Source organism: Cetorhinus maximus, chromosome 16 (genome assembly GCF_964194155.1).
Source record: "Cetorhinus maximus chromosome 16, sCetMax3.hap1.1, whole genome shotgun sequence".
In the NCBI taxonomy this organism is placed as follows: Eukaryota; Metazoa; Chordata; class Chondrichthyes; order Lamniformes; family Cetorhinidae; genus Cetorhinus; species Cetorhinus maximus.
In genome coordinates, this window is record NC_135894.1 from 74558216 (window position 1) to 74578966 (window position 20751).

The 20751-nt window shown below is 42.3% G+C and overlaps 1 protein-coding gene across 4 annotated transcripts in view; it reads left to right on the forward strand.

Annotated features, from left to right (window-relative positions):
- Positions 1–20751, forward strand: part of LOC144691708 (uncharacterized) — a 371588-nt gene that overhangs the window by 195612 nt on the left and 155225 nt on the right. Inside the window, exons 15-20 of one of the 4 annotated variants that reach the window (XM_078560070.1) lie at positions 762–851; positions 7289–7333; positions 12423–12503; positions 17001–17081; positions 18822–18911; positions 19623–19703. In XM_078560070.1, the coding sequence (XP_078416196.1) occupies positions 762–851; positions 7289–7333; positions 12423–12503; positions 17001–17081; positions 18822–18911; positions 19623–19703 (468 nt within the window). The remainder of the gene's footprint in view (positions 1–761; positions 852–7288; positions 7334–12422; positions 12504–17000; positions 17082–18821; positions 18912–19622; positions 19704–20751) is intronic. The other 3 variants (XM_078560071.1, XM_078560072.1, XM_078560073.1) reach the window with 3 other exon arrangements.

Sequence of the window (20751 nt, forward strand, 5' to 3'; positions counted from 1 at the left end):
TGAGATCTGACAATGAACTTGGAAGTGTAAATTTTATTGCATGGTACTTAGTTCAATATAAACCAACAAATCAGGGTGCTTTTGTAAGCTAAATTTCTGGTTCAGTAAACTGCATCCATTTTAATCAGATGTGATAGTTCTCAACTATTTTGCGAAGGCACAACCTGTCCTTTCCTCAAGCCATGGTGAGGCCTGTAGCTCAGAGGAAGAAAATAGTAGTGGTGTCAAGATTTCCACAGGGGCTGTTTTGGATTCACTGCGGGGGAGGTGTGAGAGAATGACCTAGCGTGGATTCTTTATCCACAGTTTTTCCTCCCTGTATAGGCATGTGCCTGGCCCATGCTTATTATTTCCCTAGGAACTCAACAAGGATCAGAAACTCAGCAGTATGGAGGATCACACATTTGAAACCACACCCCATCGTCCCATGATGCTTTAAAGTATTAGCATCATAAGAACTTGGGCCTTGTCCATGAAATTCTAGCTGTTCGTTTACATGAACTGTATTATCACTCACGGATTACAATACTGTGCATGGAGTTAAATTCAGAATGTTTTGGTTAAGCACTTAGCCTGATTAATAAACAGCCAAAAACTGTACAGCTTGACCAACATGCTATTATTACACTTCTCAGTGTTTGTATGTTGAAATGCAAATTAAGCTCACTGGAAGTGGAAGCTATGATATATCCTGTTTCCAATGATATCTCTGCTAGGTCAGCAAAAATGTTTCAACTTATTTTCTCTAAAATGCATTGCAGAACCTGAGACAACACCTTCTACTTCTTTGCCATTCGGTACATTATTTACTACTTCTGGCCATACTGCTGTGGACAAGCAGCATCTCCCAGGTAGTTCCAATAATAAAATTACAGAATAGATGGCTTTGTGTGTGGTGACAAATTATTTGTGCCCTGTAACATATGTACAGGTGATTAGTTTGATCATTCCTAATGATTGCTGTGTCATAATGCTGTTGCTTATGACTAGAATGCTGTGAAATATGAAGCCCAATCAGTCTACCATAATATATGTTTGACAAGTTTATTCAAAGCAAATTAATTGCTCAGAAAAGAAAAACAAAATAATTGTTGAAAAATTGTTCACTTGTGTATTTAGTACTTTTAAAATAGGTCCCACGGTTTATTAACACTCTGTCTAGTAAGTGAATGTGCATCAGTGAAGCATGTTATTTGGTTACTAAATTTCATCTAATTAAAGCGGATTATTACAAAATTAATTGGGGGGGAGTAATTGAACAAAAAGACCACCCACCTTGTTGGCTGCCTGCTGATTTTTGAACTGGCCTCAAAATGGTCTACTTGCGCTCCCAGCTGAAACAGTCACACACATTGGGCAAACTTTTTCGCTGAGTGGGTGGATGCATGCCCGACCTGCTCAAGTGTAAAAGAGCATGTGATGACGTCGGGTTATTTCATTATACCCGTTGGGTGAGCGTACCGACGTCATCGCACACTCACGCAATATTTCGGTTGTGAGCGGGAGTGGGGGCCGCGCCCACCATTAATTAAGAAGCCAGTTAAGGCCATTAAAAAGGCAATTGATGCCGATTTTAAATTGGCCATGCGATTTCACGCTCGTCACATGGGAGAAACGGGCAGGCGGCCAGCCGACAATTTGCAAAACTTCATCCATGGGCAGGATAAAAAGGTTCAGCAGCATTGCCAGTGTGAGTAGTGAGAAGTTGGTGGATAGTTTGCTGCTGGTGACTTATTGGTACATGGCAGCTTCATCTCTGTTCGGGGCTTCATTCTTAACATATCCAGGCTTCATTTCAGGCCTCCTTGGTGTCTCCAAGGACCCCAGAGGATTCAGACCGTGTGGGTATCAGGTATCAGGCAGCCTTCTGTAACTGTGGTAATGGGGGTTGTGGTCTCTGCTGGAGGCACCTCCTCTGAGGAGAAAGAGAGGGGCAGAAGGGAGAAGAGGCCAGGTGTCCTAATGCAGCATCCAGGGGAGTGACCTCTGGGAAGAGAGGCGCAGGCCCAAGGGGCACAGGGCCAGCAGGTAATCCAAGGCATTAGGGACTACAGGAGACGTCACTATCCTGCTGCCAGAGTTTACAGGCGGCGATGCAGCTACCTCAATATGTCCGAGGTGCAATGCCAAAGGAGGCTCTGCCTCTCAAGGGAAACAGTGACCTCCATTTGTCAGCTGATTGTCCCTGAGATTACCTCCAACTGTGTGAATGGATACCCCATGCCAGTGGCTCTGAAGGTCACAGTGGCCCCCAACTCCTATGCCTCTGGATCTTTCCAGGGGCCAATAGGTGATCTGTGTGGAGCGTCCCAATCAGCTGTCCATTGCTGCGTCAAGCTGGTGACTGATGCTCTGTATTGACTTTCATTCGCTTCTGTACAGACAGGGCCAGCCAGGCTGAGTGAGCCAGAGGCTTTGCAGCGATTGCTGGGTTCGCCCGCATCCAGGGTGCCATCGACTGCATCCATGTGGCCATTAAGGCGCCAGCGGGTCAGCGGAGTGCCTTCATCAGCAGGAAGGGATTCCACTCCATGAACGTGCAGATAGTCTGTGACCACAGGATGCATATTCTGCAAGTCTGTGCAAGGTACCCTGGCAGCTCCCATGACACTTATATCCTGAGACACTCCCAGGTGCCGAGGCTCTTCAGTGCTCCAGCCGACTAGATGGATGGCTGCTGGGTGATAAGGGCTACCTCTTGAAAAGGTGGCTTATGACGCCTCTCCACCACCCAAGAACAGAGCAGAGGTATAATAGGAGCCACAAGGGCGGTGATAAAGAGAACCGTAGGTCTTCTCAAGATGCGCTTCCGATGCCTTGACTGTTCAGGGGGAGCACTAAAATACCCCCCAGAGCGGGTGTCACTGATAGTGGTCGCATGCAGCGCTCTCCACAATCTGACACTGGCAAGGGGGGATCCATTGGAGGAAGAGGATCTTGACGCAGCTTCACAGGCCACAGATGATGAATCCAGTACGGAGTCAGAAGAGGAGCACGGTGAGGAAAACGCTGAGGGCGTGGAGGCAGACCTCAGTATCCTTGAGGCAGGGACACCAGGGATGCGTTGATCCAACAGTTCTTTAACTAGGCTGCCAAAGATCTGATTCCACCTCATGCTGGGGTGTCACCTCCATCCCGGATGTCTGAAATGATCCTTTCATTTGACCCTAAAGTCCACTCAGTGTCTATGCAATAAAGCATCGAGCCACCCATGTCCAGCATTACATATTGATGTACCCTGCACCATATTAAATAAAAAAGGTGAAGCATACTCAGGCCATTATGACAAAAGAAAATTTATCTCATTTTGACAGTCCAGACCAGTAAACATAAACAAAACATTGCACAACAGAAGATAACCTGTGACCAGTCCCTCTTGTGCTCATGGTGCCTTTAACTTAATTTTGAAAGTGCCACGTCTTGGTGCCCTCCCCACTCTCGCCGGCAGCGCTCGCATTGGAGACAGCCTGCTGATTCTGCTGTCCTGTTGGCCTTGATGACCTTAGCAGTTGTCCTCTGGCCAGTGGAGCCTGTGCTGGCCCCACCTGGGAGGAAGCAGCCAATGCCATGGCTGGCATCTCCCCAGCTGCCGCAGCCTCATCAGATGCCACGGTCACTGGCAGAGGGGCAGAGGATCTGCTGCCAGCATCCAGAATGCTCTGAGAGCAGTTTGTAGAGACGACAAACAGCTTGTACACCAACGTGGGGTCGATCTGGACCTCCCTGCTCACCATTGATGGGCGGGCACCTAGCTGAGATACTGGGTACCTCATCCATCTCCCACACTGGCACTAGCCACCTGAGGTCAGTGCCTGTGTGAGGGCTTGCAGGTCCGAGCACAACCCCAGGAACCCCTGATTCTGTTTCTGGAACTGCCTGCCCTGAGAGTCGCCACTCTCTCAATGGAGGAGGCAGTGTGCACGACCATGACGGTCAACGCAGTGCTCATGTTCCGCATGGATTCCTCCACAACAGAGACCATGACATGCATACCCTCATGGATCTCCTCCAGATCCTCCTGCACATCTCGCTGGACATCCAGCATCTGCTGCCTAATGGACGACTCTAGAGGCTCATCATCTGCCTTCGACTCAGCATTATCATGATCTCCAGCAGTCCTCTGAATGCCGGTGCCCTGGGCACTCCCTGCCTCCGCCTGCATCTCAAGCGAATGTGAAGTCCCCTCACTGCTGTGCTCTGACATTCTAGCCACCGATCTACCCCCACCAAGGTGCTGGTAACTGCACTGGTGCCTGGTTCAGAGAGCGGGTGTGACGCAAATGCATCTGGAGCCTAGTGGTCCTCTGGCATCAGGAGTGGTTTTTTGGGGTCCTGCGATTGGGTGTCATTAGGTTAAGTCATCACACTGTCACTGCATGCCAGGCACCCTGATGAGACAATGGAGATCTGCATCATGGTGCCATTGCCTTCCAATGATCCATGGGAAATCCAGTTTTGGGGCTCCCATCAATGATGAGATTACACAAGCATGTTTGCACCATCCGAAACTCTCGCCCCTGTACACTGTGCTCTTACCTTCGTCTGACACCCCAGCCTCTCCACAGCCGGCTGACCAAGGTACATGCCGGCTCTCCATCTCCATCCCTACCTCATGAGGAATCAGAGATTTTGAGGGCCTCCACCAGTCCACAACCTTTAAATGTTGTTGTGAGCTATCTTCTCCTAAAAGGACAGAGGAGCATTGATTAGTCCACTCCCTACCTGCAGCACCATTGCAGCCTTGGCAAGCCCACCTGAGGAACATCTTGCAGAGCACATGCGAGCAATGGCCAACAAACCACAAGGCACTCAGCCCAAGCAGCCAGGGCTTACCTCCTTGGCCAGCCCCAGTGTCATTGACGGTTGGCATGCAGACCCTAACACCCCTGAGCTCCACTGGGGGGATGGCCAGACCTTAACGCTTCAACACACTGATCGATGCCAACAGGGTACTCGCCCTTCCCGAGTACAGCAGGTCATTAAACCTCTTGCGGCACTGGACCCAGGTGTGCCACACAACACCGTGGTTGCTGACCAGCGCTGCCACCTCCTCCCAAGCTCTTTTTTGTAAGCTGCATTGGCCTCCTCCTTCCATCCCTGGGGACAAGAGTGCCCCTCCTGGCAGCCACCTCCTCCAGGAAGACCATGAGGCACTCATCAGAAAATTGGGGGGGTCAAGTGCCCACCTAACCTGCCCTCCCGCCTGGCACCTGCAGCCGCACTGGATGCCATAATTTCCTGTCGACAACACCAAAGATATCTTCTTCACTGGCAGCCTTCCAGGGGCCTGGGCCATTCTTAAACTGGCTGCCGGGTCGCCATTGAACCCAACGGCCGACAGGCCCCCGCTTGGCCCTTCCTGACCAGTGAGGAGCCGCATTTCACGCTGGGCGGGTCTTAATTGCCCCCCCACCACCCCTGCCAGTGTGAAATCGCAGCCGGGGGTCGATCGTAGGCGGGCGGCTGCCGCTCCTAGGCCTGCCCGCCGAATTCAAAATTCTGTCCATCATGTCAGCTCTACAACCCTGACTCCATTTATTCATACCAATATGTACACTGTGCAGGCTTTCCCATTGATATCAGGCACTAACTGGCTTAACCAGAGGTCCTTAACAGTACCACTGTATGATGCTAACAAAACTCTTACTGATTGTATGAAAATGTTGTGGCCCACAGATTGCTTTCCCACATCTTGATACATGAGGCTTACCGTAAAGGTGGGTGGTGGTGATTTGTACCGCCTGCTTCCTGCTCAATAGAATTGGTTGCCCTTAAATTACCCCTTTGTGCCTTACAAGGCAGTTTACAAGAATATAAGAAAATGAGTGGGTTTCTTTGAAAGAGGGTATTGCTAAGTGATAGAATGCTGTGATAGCGTATTGCATGTTAGTTAGAAAACCATGTACTGATTGTTCAGTGCACTATGGCTTATTGGTTTACTATGCTTCATCTCACCTACATTGTAATCATCATACTTGGAAAAATTGTACCCCTTAGCCCATATACTGTACCTCGCTTGGTCAGTTAATTGCATTTATCTATCAAAACACAGCAATGTTCTAACATTTGGCAACCAGTAAATTATATTACAAGGACAAAATACAATGCCATTGAGTGTTTCAATTGTCCTTTTCTCATTGTATTTGTATAGGGAGTATTTCTTGGCTAATATATTGATTTTCACACTTCAGAGTGTGGAGTTTATTCAGTACAGATGGAAAAAGCATTTTGCTTGGTCAGTTGTCATCACCACTTCCATTGTTTGTAAGGAGTGTTTTGCTCGCTTAGGGGATACTACCTTATTTAACATTTCTGTACTTGCCTCATTCATTATTCATCCCTCTTTAGTCACTATGTTAGGCATTTTCCTTGTGTAGTTAGATAACATTTATTGGGTTTTCTATACCTACCTAAAGTTTAATATTTGGATTATATTTTTGAAAATTCATTTCAAATCAATTTACTGCATCTATGTGCAGTTTCATTTTTTCAACAGGTGAAATAATATTTTGATACAATGGTCATACCCATCCATCTTTGAAGTTTTAGTGGTCCTTAGCACTGCATGTTTAATGCCTTTGACGAGAGTTAATGCAGCCATTCAGTCAGTTGGAGAGGGTGATAACTTCACACATTTGAAATATCTTACGTTTGTCAAGCTCCTCACTTGAAAGATGATTATTTTCTCTATCTGTTTTGTGAAAAATATGAGTTGGTAATCTTAGTCTGGATCTCTTATCGTAACCTCTTGTCGCAAGTTCTGAAATCTAAAGTTATTTGAATAACGTTAGTTAGCGACAACCAAATACTAGAGCTGGGAAGCAATGAAATGATGCAAGCATTGTGCTTGCCTTTTGCAGAGGCCAGTGACAGCCAATCACATTTTGACAACCATGCTCATGAAATCACCTTGAATACCACACATGCCACTCCTCAGCTTCTGATGTATGTAAAATGCTAATTTAAGAATGTACTTAAATTTGTGGACTTACAGTTCTGGATTTGATTTTATATTTGAATCAATGCACTTGCGCAATGTGTGGTCAATTAATCATACCAATAGTAAAGTTTAATGTCCATTTAGCAAGTTCATTACTTGAAGTTATTTCTGGCCAGCCTTATTTTGATTGGTGCGATCTAGATTGGCTGTGTTGATTATAACTTTTACCCTGTACCGAATTTGCCGTGCTGATTTATTTAAATAATTATGGAAGTTTTTTGATTTCTCCTATATATCATACAGAAATTGAGGTATCATCCTCCAACAATTCATTTTTCTTCACTTCAGGCACAGCGGCTGCTTTAGATGCCATGGAAACCCAGAAGTTCTCAGGTAGCTTTAACAAGATCTAACATGGATGTGAGATTTTTCTTGGAAGTTGCAGCAAGTTGCATGTTATATATGTTTATATGTCATCAGATGTCAGTTCGAATGCTTACACACCCTTTAAGGATTGGGATATCACGCACTGAGTGTTCTGGCACCTGATGTGCTGCATGTCCAGTACACAATAAATAAAATATGCATTTACAGAGCAAACCATCTTGTCATCGTAATTGGCTGTTAAGAATTAATGGAATGCAATGTTTTGGAACCAATAAACAATGTGATTGTCCCACGTTATTTAATCAGTGTGCTTGCATGAAATGTATTACATGGTCACTAAAATCTTGCATGTAAGTGAGTCATAATCAACAAATTTGGTGGAGTATTTCAAAATATTGTATTTGCTTGGCCCATATTCACTCCCAGGATATAAATCTATCCCTCACATTTTTAGCTAGTTGTGTCCTTTTGTAGCTCTCGCCATGCCAAACTTTGCCTCACCCAATAGAAAGGCATGTGATCTGTATCCAAGCTACAACCGGTGATGCTTGAATGCATCAGTATGGCCCCATATTAGCCTGCCCTTTGATTCCTGTCTTCCCCATAAGAAAGGTACACGGCTCTATTATCTGGCTTTCCTGATAATACAGTTCCAGCTTTACTATGTGGGGATTCGTAGTCCAAACTTGCTTTCTATCACCCTGTTTAGACAGTGATACATGATACCTAACCATGAACAAACATAAAAAATTGACAGGAAGAAAAGACCAGCTGGCCCATCAAGCCTGCCCCACACTTGTGATGGTTGGAGTATCAGACTAGACACTTCTACCTTCTCCCACCCCACAGCTATATAATCTCTTGAGTGAGGGAAAAAGCCAGAGAAAAATGGAAGACTGAAAAGAGAAAAAAATCTGGAAACCAGTCTGGGGAATTACATGGACCAAGTGTTATCTATCAAGATGCCTACCTTCTGCATGATGCGATGTCTGTCTTTGTCAGGAGCCATTGCAGATGTCTCTTCAAGGCTGCCGAGAGTCAACACTCATTACGCCAGCCAGCAATATATTCCAGAGACTGATTACTTTTGGGGAAGGACTGCCTTGCATTCAGCCTATTCCTGCTCCTAGATATTTTAAACTCATGTCCCCTGAATCTCCACAATCTGTTAAACTGCCATCAAGGAGCACTCAGAAAATTGAAGTCAATGAGAATCAGGGAGAAAACTCTTCATTGGTTGCCATCAAACCTAGCACAAAGGAAGATGGTGGTACTTGGTGGAGGTCAATCATCTCAGCCCCAGGATATCATTGCAGGAGTTCCTCAGAGCGTCCTCGGCTCGACGATCTCCGGTTGCTTTATCAATGACTTTCCTTTCAACAAAAAGTCAGAAATGGGGATGTTTCCTGTTGAATCTACTGCTTTAACAACATTCACAATTCCTCAGAAACTGAAGCTGTCCATGTCTGCCTGAAACAAGACGTGGACAACATTCAGGCTTGGGCTTGATAAGTGGCAAGTAACATTCATGCCACACAATCGCCAGACAATGATCATCTCCAACAAGACAGAATCTAACCACTTGTCCCTGACGTTTAGTGGCATTACCATTGCTGAATTCTCCAACATCAATATCCTGCGGATTACCATTGACCTGAAACATAACTGGAATTAATTTAAATACTGTGGCCACAAGAGCAGATTAGAAGCTGGGAATTCTGCAGCGAGTATTTCACATTTGGACTCCCCGAAACCTGCCCACCATCAACAAGTCACAAGTCAGGAGTGTGATGGAATAAATTCCGCATGCCTGGATAAGTGCAGCTCCAATAGCACGAAGAAAGTCAACACCATCCAGGACGAATCATTCTGCTTGATTTGGACTTTAAACATTCACTCCCTCCACCATCAATGCACCGTGGTGGCAGCAGTGTGTACCATCTATAAGATGCACTGCAGCAAACCACTTCTGCTCCTCCGACAGCACCTTCCAAACCCAGGACGTCTACCACCTAGAAGGACAAGGGCAGCAGGCACACGGGAACACCACCACTTGCAAATTGCCCCTCCAAGTCACACATCTTCCTGACTTGGAACTATATCCTCATTCCTTTGCTGTAGCTGGGTAAAAATCCTGGAACTCCCTTCCTAACAGCACAACACCACGTGAACTGTAGCAGTTCAAGAAGGCACCTCGCCACCCACTTCTTCAGGCAGTTAGGGAGGGCAATAAATGCTGGCTACCAACAAGCAATCAGACAGATGAAAAACCACAAAGCGTGCAGCCTTGATGGTATTCCAGCTGAGGTCTTCAAAGCTGGTGAATGTTTGCTCAAATCAAGACTCCATGCGCTCATCCTATGGATTTGGAAGGAAAAAGAACAACCCCCTCCCCCTCCGACTTCATGAATGCTACAGTTGTAACCCTCAAGAAGGGAGATAAATCATGCCGTGGAAACTATCTTGTCCGTAGCAAGGAAAATCCTGACACACATTCTCCTGACCACCTACTTCCTGCGGCTAATGAAATCCTCAGAGAACAGGGCAGAATTTATGCCCTCCTCGGCAGCAAGTTTGGTGGAAGGGCTACATTTAATCAGACGGAAGAGAGTCCAGTGGGGACCCCACCACCTTCTGACCTCAACCCTAATTAGCAAACAATGCCCACTTAAGAGCTTCGTCCCGCCGCTGCCGCTGGTATTAACCAGGGGCGTGTAGCGGGCTTGCCAAACAGGGAGCAAAACAAACAAACCTCATTACATTGTGAGGTTCTGTGGATTGTGCTCCAAAGGCTTGGACATCCAAGGAACTTCATCACAGTCCTGCAATTGCTTCATGATGATATGACTCCAATTATCTTAAGTGGAAGTTCTGAAATTGGCATGTTCACAATCTGGACTGGGGTCAAACAAGGCTGTGTGTTTGCCCCCATACCATTCACATTCTACCTGAAGGTGATTTTCACATCCTCGAAGATCAACTGCCCCTGGTGTCAGTATCAAATACTGTCAGATGGAAAAGTCTTTAGCCTCAATCGCCTCCATAACAAAACTAAACTGACCACCATGGATATACATGATTTACAGATAGTGGATGATTGCAGTGTTGTTATCCACTCTGCACCAGATTTCCAAGCCATTCTCAGTCTCTTCAATTCTGCATGCAAGAAATTTGGCCTGTCCTTGAACATTTTCAACACAAAATTCATATCAACTCACACCTAGTCAGCCACCTCAACAGTCATCTCTCTCAAAAGGCCACCATTGACGCAGAGATCCAACACTGGATTAGCTGCACCAGCTTAGCCTTCTAAAAACTACGGCAGTGAGCATTTGACAACAAAGTCCTTCACAAGTCAACAAAAGTCTTAAGTGTATAGAGCAGTTATTGTCACCATGCTTCTGTATTGCAGCAAGACCTGGACTGTGTATCACACATAAGAGCACTAGAGATATTCAGTCAGTAATACCTCTGCCACATCTTCCGGATTCAATGAGAGGACCATCGAACAAACAGTTGTGCCCTTCTTGAAACTACGTCCACAAGCATTCAGGCAAAACTCCTGGAAAATCAGCTTTGATGGACTGGCCACCGTGTCCACATGGCTGAAAATCACTTCCCCTGCCAGTTCCTATTCCCTCAACTCTCAGATGGCCAATATTCCAGGGAAGAGCAAAGAAAGTGTTTCAAAGACACTCTGAAGCTCTCCTTGAACCGGGATAATGTTACCTAAATGATTGGGAGAAGCAGCTTCCAGTCATTCAGAATAGTGACAACTTGTTCATCAAGCTGTATTACACTTCAAGTCCCAATGCCTTAATGATGAGGCAGAGCAACGACAGAGAAGGAAAGGAAAGGAAGAAAATCCTGCACTCCAGATTCCACTACCTCATCAGACATCTAGCCCCACGTGTCCAAAATCAGCATTGAAAATGGGCCTGTTCAGTCACATGTAGACCCATGGCATAAACTCGCAGGCCTGACTAGATGTCATCCTCAAATCAAGGGACAGCCAATGAAGAAATCCCCACTGCTCTACAGTAAATGAACCAAGATCCTTAAATCGACATCAGTAGCTGAGGCTCTTTAAGCTAAGAATCATTCTTGTGGTTCTGCTCGGGAACTTTTTCCAAGGTCACTATGTCACTCACAATGTTGGGGGACGAAGACTGGGCACAGATGCTGTCTGACCTGTGACCTGTATAGTGCTGGAATGGTGACCTTTGATTTACAGTGAATGGCTTTGTTAATACATCCCAACACCCTTTTAACTATAGCAACTCTACATTAGTCATGTACCTTCAGTGACCTGAGCACAATAACACCGGCATCTTTTCCTCTCTCAAACTCTTTCAGTCATGTTTCCTGGAAATGATAGGTGAACAGTCTACTGCAGGAATCTTCTCAGAGATCACATCAATGAACCAAAGATTCTATAAGTTTCTCCTTGACCCCAGACCATAACAAACAAAAATGTGGGTTTTCTTATCCACCTTGCCACCCCTACTATTCACCCCTGGCTGATGGCATTCCAATCTGGAGCTCTCATTTTTTTTGTGACAGTGCATTGGATTTTCATATTCCATATTGTTATCTGTACCCATATTTATTGCAAATATATCTCATTCGTACCAATAAAGCTGGTTTTCCCCAGTTGCTTTGTGTAGCAACACCACAAACAGAATGTGGGAAGATTTCTTCTGGTCAGTACTTCTTTTGGCCTTGTAACTTCTTTTAGACTAGAGGAGACCATCCCCATCAAAATTGGTCCAGTTGTTTATCGAAAGAATTCTTATTCAACTCCACTTTAATTGTTTTTACTGGAAGTCTATTTCACATATCCACCAATCTGTGGAAATAAAAATTCCTTCCCTAATCTCATTCAATGCTTCTTAGTTTTGTACTTGTGACAACTTGTTCTTTGTTCGTAGTCCAGATAAGACAGCTTGTGTTGCACCAATTCATTGCACCAATATGCTCTGCATTGCCAAGTCACTCAATGCTACTCCATTTGATTTTACCATAATTGTCATGCATCAGTTAATATGCATGAGCACAGAGTGTTTTATTTGCTTTCTCTGAAAAAAAATTGCAGAACCTGAGATACCATCTTCCAGCAGTGGACCTTTCCATCCAACTCCTGAACCTGATGCCGTGGATAATCAGGAATTCACAGGTAGTTCAGTGATGCATAAATATTTAGGTTATGTTATTTAATGTGAATATTGCATGCATTTTCAGTGTACTATGTGCATATTTGTATGGCACATGTTATTAGTAACATTTTTAACATGTTGCATTGCATTCATAGATTATAGATTTCAATGTTAGCATGATGTGTATTGCCTACACAGTATGATATAATATGCAAAGTGACTCTGGGAGTGTTTGCATTTGAAGTATTTGGCCAACAATTCTCTGAGGAATAATTCTATTATGCAGTCAATATAATGTATCCTGCATGGAAATAAGTCAAGGTGTCTTTTCAGCAATTGACTGCTCCTTAAACTTTGCTTGAATTGAAGAATATTGAAAAGTTACATTGCATGGTCAATACGTTTCTGTTCTCTGCAGCATCTTTTTTCACTCCCAAAATATAAAACACAGACTATACTTTCATCCACTTTTTAGAAACTAATTTTAATTCCCTTCTTTATTTGTGACCAAAACATGCTTTATTCCTTCAGAAAATATGTAAACAAGTTCTCAGGCATTTGCCTGTGGACTATTTTAAACAGGTTCCTTGGAAACGCAGAAGAAGGATGGGCTGATTTTACTTGCCTGGGAGTCTATTTTGCTCTTACCTTGTTGAAATTGGTGTTGCGCTGCATGAGAAATCAAACTTGTTTTGTTTGTACGGTGTATTGCTGCATCAATGCATTATACCAGCGTGTTGAATTTCCAAGTCATTCCAAATCGTTATGGTCACGTTTGCGGCCATAGAAAAGTATTATTTGCATTGTCTACGCTAAATTATGGAAACTGACGTATCATCATCTTTTATTCACAGTTCAATAGCAAATATCTTTTTCAATGTGATACGTGCATTTCTACCATATTGCATGTGTATATGTGTGTATGTGTGTGTCTATTTATATATTATATTATATATGTATATACAAAATGTATGACAGTAATGCTGCTTTAGAATGTTCTAATGTTTTCCCACATTTGAAGCATTTAAATAGCAAGGACTGATTAATGCAGCCTGAAGAGTATTTCCTGGTTAATCAGTTGTAGTATGTGGTCTAGATGAGAATGCTTTTGCAAATCTAATTTGTGGTCATTTGTCATTTAAGAATCAGTCTCACAAATAATTTGTGCTCACTATTGCTTGAAATATGTTGGCTTGTCAGTAAAATGTAGCACAGGTGGATATAAGTTCATAAAGTAAGTAAATTCTATCCAGCATGAAGTGCTATATTGCTTTTTTTTCAGTGCAAACTCTGCTTTTGGTCTTTGGGTTGCAGCACATTGTTATTCTTGAAATATAGATTAGAATAGCTATACTACCCCAGCTTTCATTCTTCTGGTGACTTCATGTTTTTATTTCCTAACCAAGCCAAAGGCAGGCGTTCTGTCTTCCGGCAATTGAATTTTAGAACAAATCAAAGGAGGCAAGAATTCTTTCTTCCCATTTTTCCTATTCTTTCCAATATTTAATGCCAGGAGCCATTGCAGGAGGAGAACTAGCATCTTTGAGTGGGACTTTTAAACAAGACTGCATGCACAGATGACCTTTGATTTACAGGGCAACAACCACATCCACCGAATGCAGGCTGAAATGCACCATCATTTTGTCTTCCCCTTTCAGCGTTACTTCTGGCTCCAACCTCCTTCTTTCACCTGCTATTCTTGCAGATTATACACTACTGTATGCTTTAGCAGGAAACCTTGTGAAATCAGGAATTTTTATCAACAGAATGTAGTGGTGCTCCATCTCTAAAACAGCGGTATTGGTAGCGAGGATGGGTGAGGAGTAAAGTATCAGGAAGCAGAAAAAGAATGCCGCCATCCGTTATGGAGGATGGAAAGTACTAGAATAAATTGAGGGAAGAGGGGCAGCCTGGACTAAGAAACGAGGGAAAAGTGCGCTTGCTTGAACTAGAAATGGCGGAGTACAAGAATGTCAGCTAGAATCTAATGGGGATGGCTCAGCATGAATTGTGCACAAGGGCGCAGAGTACCAGAGCAAAATGAATGGTGAGAAAGAATGAGTTTACATTTATATAGCACATTATCACATCTCTTAGAAAGAGCTTCACATACAATTGATTACATTGAAATACAGTCATGGTCACTTTGCAGGCAAATGCAGCAGACAAGAATCCACAGACAGTAGTGAGTTAAATAAACAGTTAATATATTTTGACAGTGTTGGTTGAGAGAGGAATATTGGTGAGGACTGCAGGACAACTTATTCTTCAAATAGTGCTGTGGAGTCTTTAATGCTGATCTGAACCACTGAAATGGAATAGAAGCCTTTGATTAATATTTTGGTGTAAGGGTTGGTGCCTGCAACACAACATCATTTCCTCAGTGCTGTAGTGAAGTGGCAGCTTGGAATTATGTGTTCAAATGCTACATTGGGGTTTCGGGCTACAATCTTATGACTGAGAAGCAATAGTCTGAGCCAGGTCTTAAGATGGAGAAGAGTTCTTCTTTATTGTGATGAGTGGAAATGAAAGAAGAATGTCTGCATGACAGAATGGCAACCAAAGAAATGATTTCAAAACGATTTCTCAAGATATTAAGGGAAATCACCTCAATGTTGCGCAACGTTTTTCCAAGTGACAACCTTTTGGTCAATGGAGAGTCTGGCACATGCAGCAACCTATCCCAATGTTTGAGACCCCAAACTATTGAAGTCTACATCCACTTGTAGGCTTTTTGTTTGACCAATTTGGAGTGTACAATCTTTCCTCATAAGGACAAATTCAATTTACATAGGTTCAGTAACTTATGTGCAGGTATTCAAAGGCCTGCCTTTTTCACATTTTGCATAACCATAACTGCTATGGAGAGTTCACCTGGTCTCAAATTTCTATCACCAGGCATAAACTATTTGAACCACCTCAATCCTAAACCACCTCCCCCCTCCTCACCATCCAAGGCCCCTATCACTCCTTCCAGATGAAACAGTGACTCCCTTGTACTTCTTTCAATTTAATCTTCTGCATTTGCTGCTCAAAATGTGTCTGCTCTACATTTGGAAGACTAAACGCAGACTGGATGCCCGCTTTGCAGGACACCTTCAGTCACTGCGCAAGCATGGCCTCGAGCTTCCTGTCGCTAGACATTTCAATTCACCATCTTGCTGCCATGCTCACATTTCTGTCCCCAACCTGCTACAGTATTGCATTGTAACGCAATGCAAGCTGGAGGAATAGCACCTCATCTTTTTTACAGCCTTCTGGACTTAACATTGAGTTCAGCAACTTCAGACCATGAACTCTGCCCCACCTTCCCAACACCTCCCCCCCATAGGCCCAGTCTGTAACTTGTTCTCATGTTTTGCTTTCAGAAAGCGCTGACCCTTGTTCTGCTATTAACACATTCTACTATCTGACTTTTATGCCACTATTAACACCTGCCTTAGTCTTTAACATTATCATTACCACTCCCTTTGTCTTGTGCGCATGACATCTTTGTCAAATCTCACCTGAACTCCCACCTATCCCTGACCTTCTATTTTGTTCCACCTGCTCCATCTCCTCTCATCAACAGTATAAATCCTATCACATTTCTACCTCTCTTCAGCCCTGAAGAAGTCATATGGACTCAAAATGTTAATTCTGTTTCTTTCTCCACAGATGCTGCCAGACCTGCTGAGTTTTTCCATCATTTTCTGTTTTTATTTCAATCCTAAAGATCCCAGTTATCACCTCCCCCCAGGAGGATAGTTAATTAAGCAAAAGAAAATTCACAAATGGAGGTTTGGGTCCTTTCTTGATGAACAGAGATATAAGCAGTTCCTTACAAACAACAATGAAAGCACGATTCATAGCATCAGCACCCATCATATCCCATTTAATAATAATTCTACCAGTTAGAGAAATGAAGGTTCAGCAACAACCATTTGCTTCTTTATGATAAATCATGATCAACATTGAGCCATAACTTGAGCTGCAGGTATACCCAACATTGCACAATTTTAGATGCACATACATTTTGTATTTTGATGTGATGTGCTTTGTGCTTGAATCTTGCATCATTAAGTTATGACTTAGCTACGATTAGTCCAAGCTCCACTGAACTTTCTACATTTTATAGGTGTATACTCATAGCTATGTTTGAGTTGCTACCTTGTTTGAAGTTCTGCATTATAATTTGGAGCTGTTGGTCAATTTAGGTAGCTTTCCAATTGGCATGTATGGCACTTGAGGTGCATGAATGTCCATTGTTACCTGTGTCTATGTTTACTTTTCTCCACTATTGGAAAATAAATAATTCCTAGCTTCTTTACTAGATTGTTAAGTTGAGATCTATGCTTCACTATGTGGCATCATTGCCTGAAACCTGTTTCCTGTCACTGTTGTTGCATAGTTTGTTTGTGCTTCAATCCATTACATTGCTGTGAGGCATATCCTGGTTACCTAAAAATATTGCATTTGGTTTTTACTATGGTGTGCATAATGTCAGTTTTATTTGCTTTCTCTGAAATGAATTACAGAATCTGAGATACGATCCTTCAGCACCTCATCTGCCAATTCAATTCCTGAACCTGTTGCCTCTGGCAAGCAGATATTCACAGGTAGTTTGATAACTGTTGCATCATAAAGCTGCCTTTTTCGTAGAAAATGATGTGTGGAGCTTCTAAAAAAAATATTGGTTTCAAATGCATTGCTGGTCGGTATGCAATATAATATGAAGTTAGTGAAGATTCCTTTGTAAAGCAAATTTTATGGCCATTAGAATTTTAAAGAAACATTCATGTTGCATCAACTTTAATCGGGCTTTTACCAGAAATGCAACTCTTGGTGAATGTCAAATATCATACCTGCATTTTGAATACTTTTATAAAGCACGATGCCTGGACATTAAATTAAATCCAGGTTAGTTATTTCAAACAGGAGGATTGCTTTGCCAATCTGCCTGCATCGAAATGAAAAAGCAGTTACTGCACGTAGGACGAATTTTCATTTCCTATTAGTGGACTGCATCCTAACCTATTGGTAATTAGCTCCCATTGGTGGTTGATGATAGATTATATTTCTGAATCATTTATGTTGATTTATTTCTTGGATCTCGATTAGGATATAATAAGTATGCTCTTGAAGAGTGTGTATTGTTTCATGTTTATATTTTGAAATCTTATTTCTCACCTTCTGGTCCCTTTAATTGTATATGTGTGTTTGGATGAGTTATGTTGGTTATTAGGCAATAGAAGGTAATGGATCTAAAAATGAATGACACAGCTTAAATGCTCTATGGCTTATTCGCCACTGAAAGGTACATCCATTTGTCAGATATCAGCATGCACCAGCACAAAATGCATTGTCTGGTCAATGGCTTTCATTAATGTGGTGGTAAATCAGGATGTCATTGCAAAATATACTGACTGGTCAGTAAAATGCATGCAAGTAGAGCATTTATAAACAATGTATTCAATGATAAATAAAACCCATCTTGCATGGGCACTACATGTTATTTAAATGAGAAATCTACTAAAATCCACTACAAATTAAGTTTATTTTTGAGATAATGTATTTTAATTATGTGCATAAACTTCAGATGAAGGAAAATAGAGATGAAAATGACACCTAAGAGATGGACTACTCAAAGCTTCATTCAATTTCAAAATGCACAATGGCCCATCTTAGATAAAACATATACAATACTTTGAAAGTATTTAAATAGAATATACATATATTTCAATACTTTCAAAGAATTTTAAATGTTTTATCTAAGATGGCGTTATTGTGCATTTTGAAATTGAATGAAGCCTTTGAGTAGTCCATCTCTTAGGTGTCATTTTCAATTCTATTTTCCTTCATCTGAAGTTTATGCACATAATTAAAAAACATTATCTCAAAAATAAACTTAATTTGTGGTAGATTTTGGTGTACCTTGTTTTACTTAGCCAAGTAAGTGATTAAAATATGAATCTGTTCTGAATTGGTAACTTTTGTCATTTGATTCTGGCTGGGTCAGAGGCCACCTCTTATGAAAGGTAGATGCTGCAAGGAATTCAGGGTTAGGGGGAGCTCCTGGACTACTTTTGATCACATTGCGGGGTGGGGGGGGCGGTGTTGTTGGGTGTTTTTGTTTCCCAATTGTCCTGGGTTTTCACTTGGGTCTCCCCTTGGAGATTGGCATATATATGTGATACACAAAGTACCACAAATGCATGGGACAGGCTGGATGGACCAGAGGGTCTTTTCCTGTTTGTCATTGTTCGTATGTTCGTATGTTCATCATCACAGTTACTATGACATCAAATAATATTAGCAATCACAGACATTTTCTTTTGTTTCTGTGAACAACATTGCAGAACCTGAGGTTTCTTCCACTACTAGTTCATTTTCGTCCAGTTCAAACTTGGCTTCCAAACTTGATGTCATGGACAAGGAACAGTTCACAGGTAGCTGAACAGATATAGCATGGAAAGCAATTTCGCTGTGAATACTGAAATGAGCATAATCACTGTGAATATTATATTCAAATACATATGTCATCAATACAATATGTTCTATGGCTTATTCACCGCTGAAAGATACATTCATTTGTCACATATCAGCATGCACCAGCACAAAGTGCATTGTCTGGTCAATGGCTTTCATTAATGTGGTGGTAAATCAGGATGTCATTACAAAATACATTGACTGGTCAGCAAAATGCATGCAAGTAGAGCATTTATAAGCAACGTATTCAATGATAAATAAAAGCCTATCTTGCATGGGCACTACACTTTATTTAAATGAGAGATGAATCATTGCTCGGAAGGACTACATTATTTGACCATGCTGTGTCTTATTTGGCTGGTTACCTGCATCATGCAGATTATTTTGTGTACTGTCTATTTCCACACCTGCTTTGATCACAGAAATTATGCAAAATATTTTAATTTGTGTTGCAGCATGGATGTTATGCACTGTTGCTTAGTGGAGTATATTGGTGCGGCTGCCACATAGTTTCTTACCTGAAATTTAGTCTGCCTACTGTTTGCATGAATGGTGCTCCTTTGGCCACGTGAAGCTTTTCTATGGATGTTGCGTGTACTGCATTGTCCCCTCTATGAAGACATGTTTTCAGATGTGTTATAAGGCCTGTTTTTATCTGGAAAAAAACACAGCGCGTGAGGAATCATCCTCCAAAGCCTCATTTTCACACACAACTTCTGAACCTGATACTATGGATAACCAACAGTTTACAGGTAGTGACATTAATAGATATGATATAGATACATATATAGATATATCTTATTTCATCACTGTGCAATATGTATATAAGTACTATATTTTGCATTAATATCTTCAATCATAATTCCTTAGCTCACTTTGCCAATAAACGCCATCTCAGGAATTAACAAGAACAGGAGTTTATTGTTGCGTTTTAAAGAAGTCTTTTGCTCGGATAACACAGTGAATCTTATCCATTGTTCTTCTCTCTCATTCCATATTTACTCCTCTGTACCAGTGAATTTAAGTCAAGAGTAATGTAGCCATTTGATTGTTAGTTAATTTTGGTCTATTGCATGAAACTTTTTTTTTCTTTATTCTTTCATGGGATGTGGGCATCGTTGGCAAGGCCAGCATCTGCTGCCCATCCCTAATTGCCCTTCAGCTGTGTAACTTGGCCTTTTCAGAGTCAACCACATTGCTGTGGGTCAGGAATATTATAGGACAAACTGGGTAAGGATGGCAGATTTCCTTCCCTAGTGGGCCAGATGGGTTTATGCAGCAATTGATAACAGTTTTATGGCCATCATTACTGATTTTAAAAATTCCAGATTTTTAATTGAATTTAAATTCTATGAGCTGCAATGGTGGGATTTGAACTCACGTCCCTAGAACATTAGCCTGTGCCACTGCCTCTCCACTTAGTGGCAAGGAAATTCCTCTGAACTGTTTCTGCTCCATCAGAATTGCCAGAAGTGTGATGGAAACTCACTACATTTCCATCAGAGTGATAGGATTATCTCCAAGGAATTTTCTTGCCATTGTTTTACTCAGTAGGCTGGATTTGCTGTTTGATCGATAAACTAATATGAGACATATTTGGCAAGTCATTAGGCAGTATCTTACTGAAATTTAATTATTAAACTGTATTTCTATGGTTACTATTCCTTGACCAATGATGCATTGTGCAGCACAAAAAGGTTCTTTATTGAAATGTGTGAAGAGGCATATTTGCTTATTGAGTATGTGAATTTTTTTTTTATTGCTCCATTTCAATCAATGTAACTTAGTAAATTTCAATGT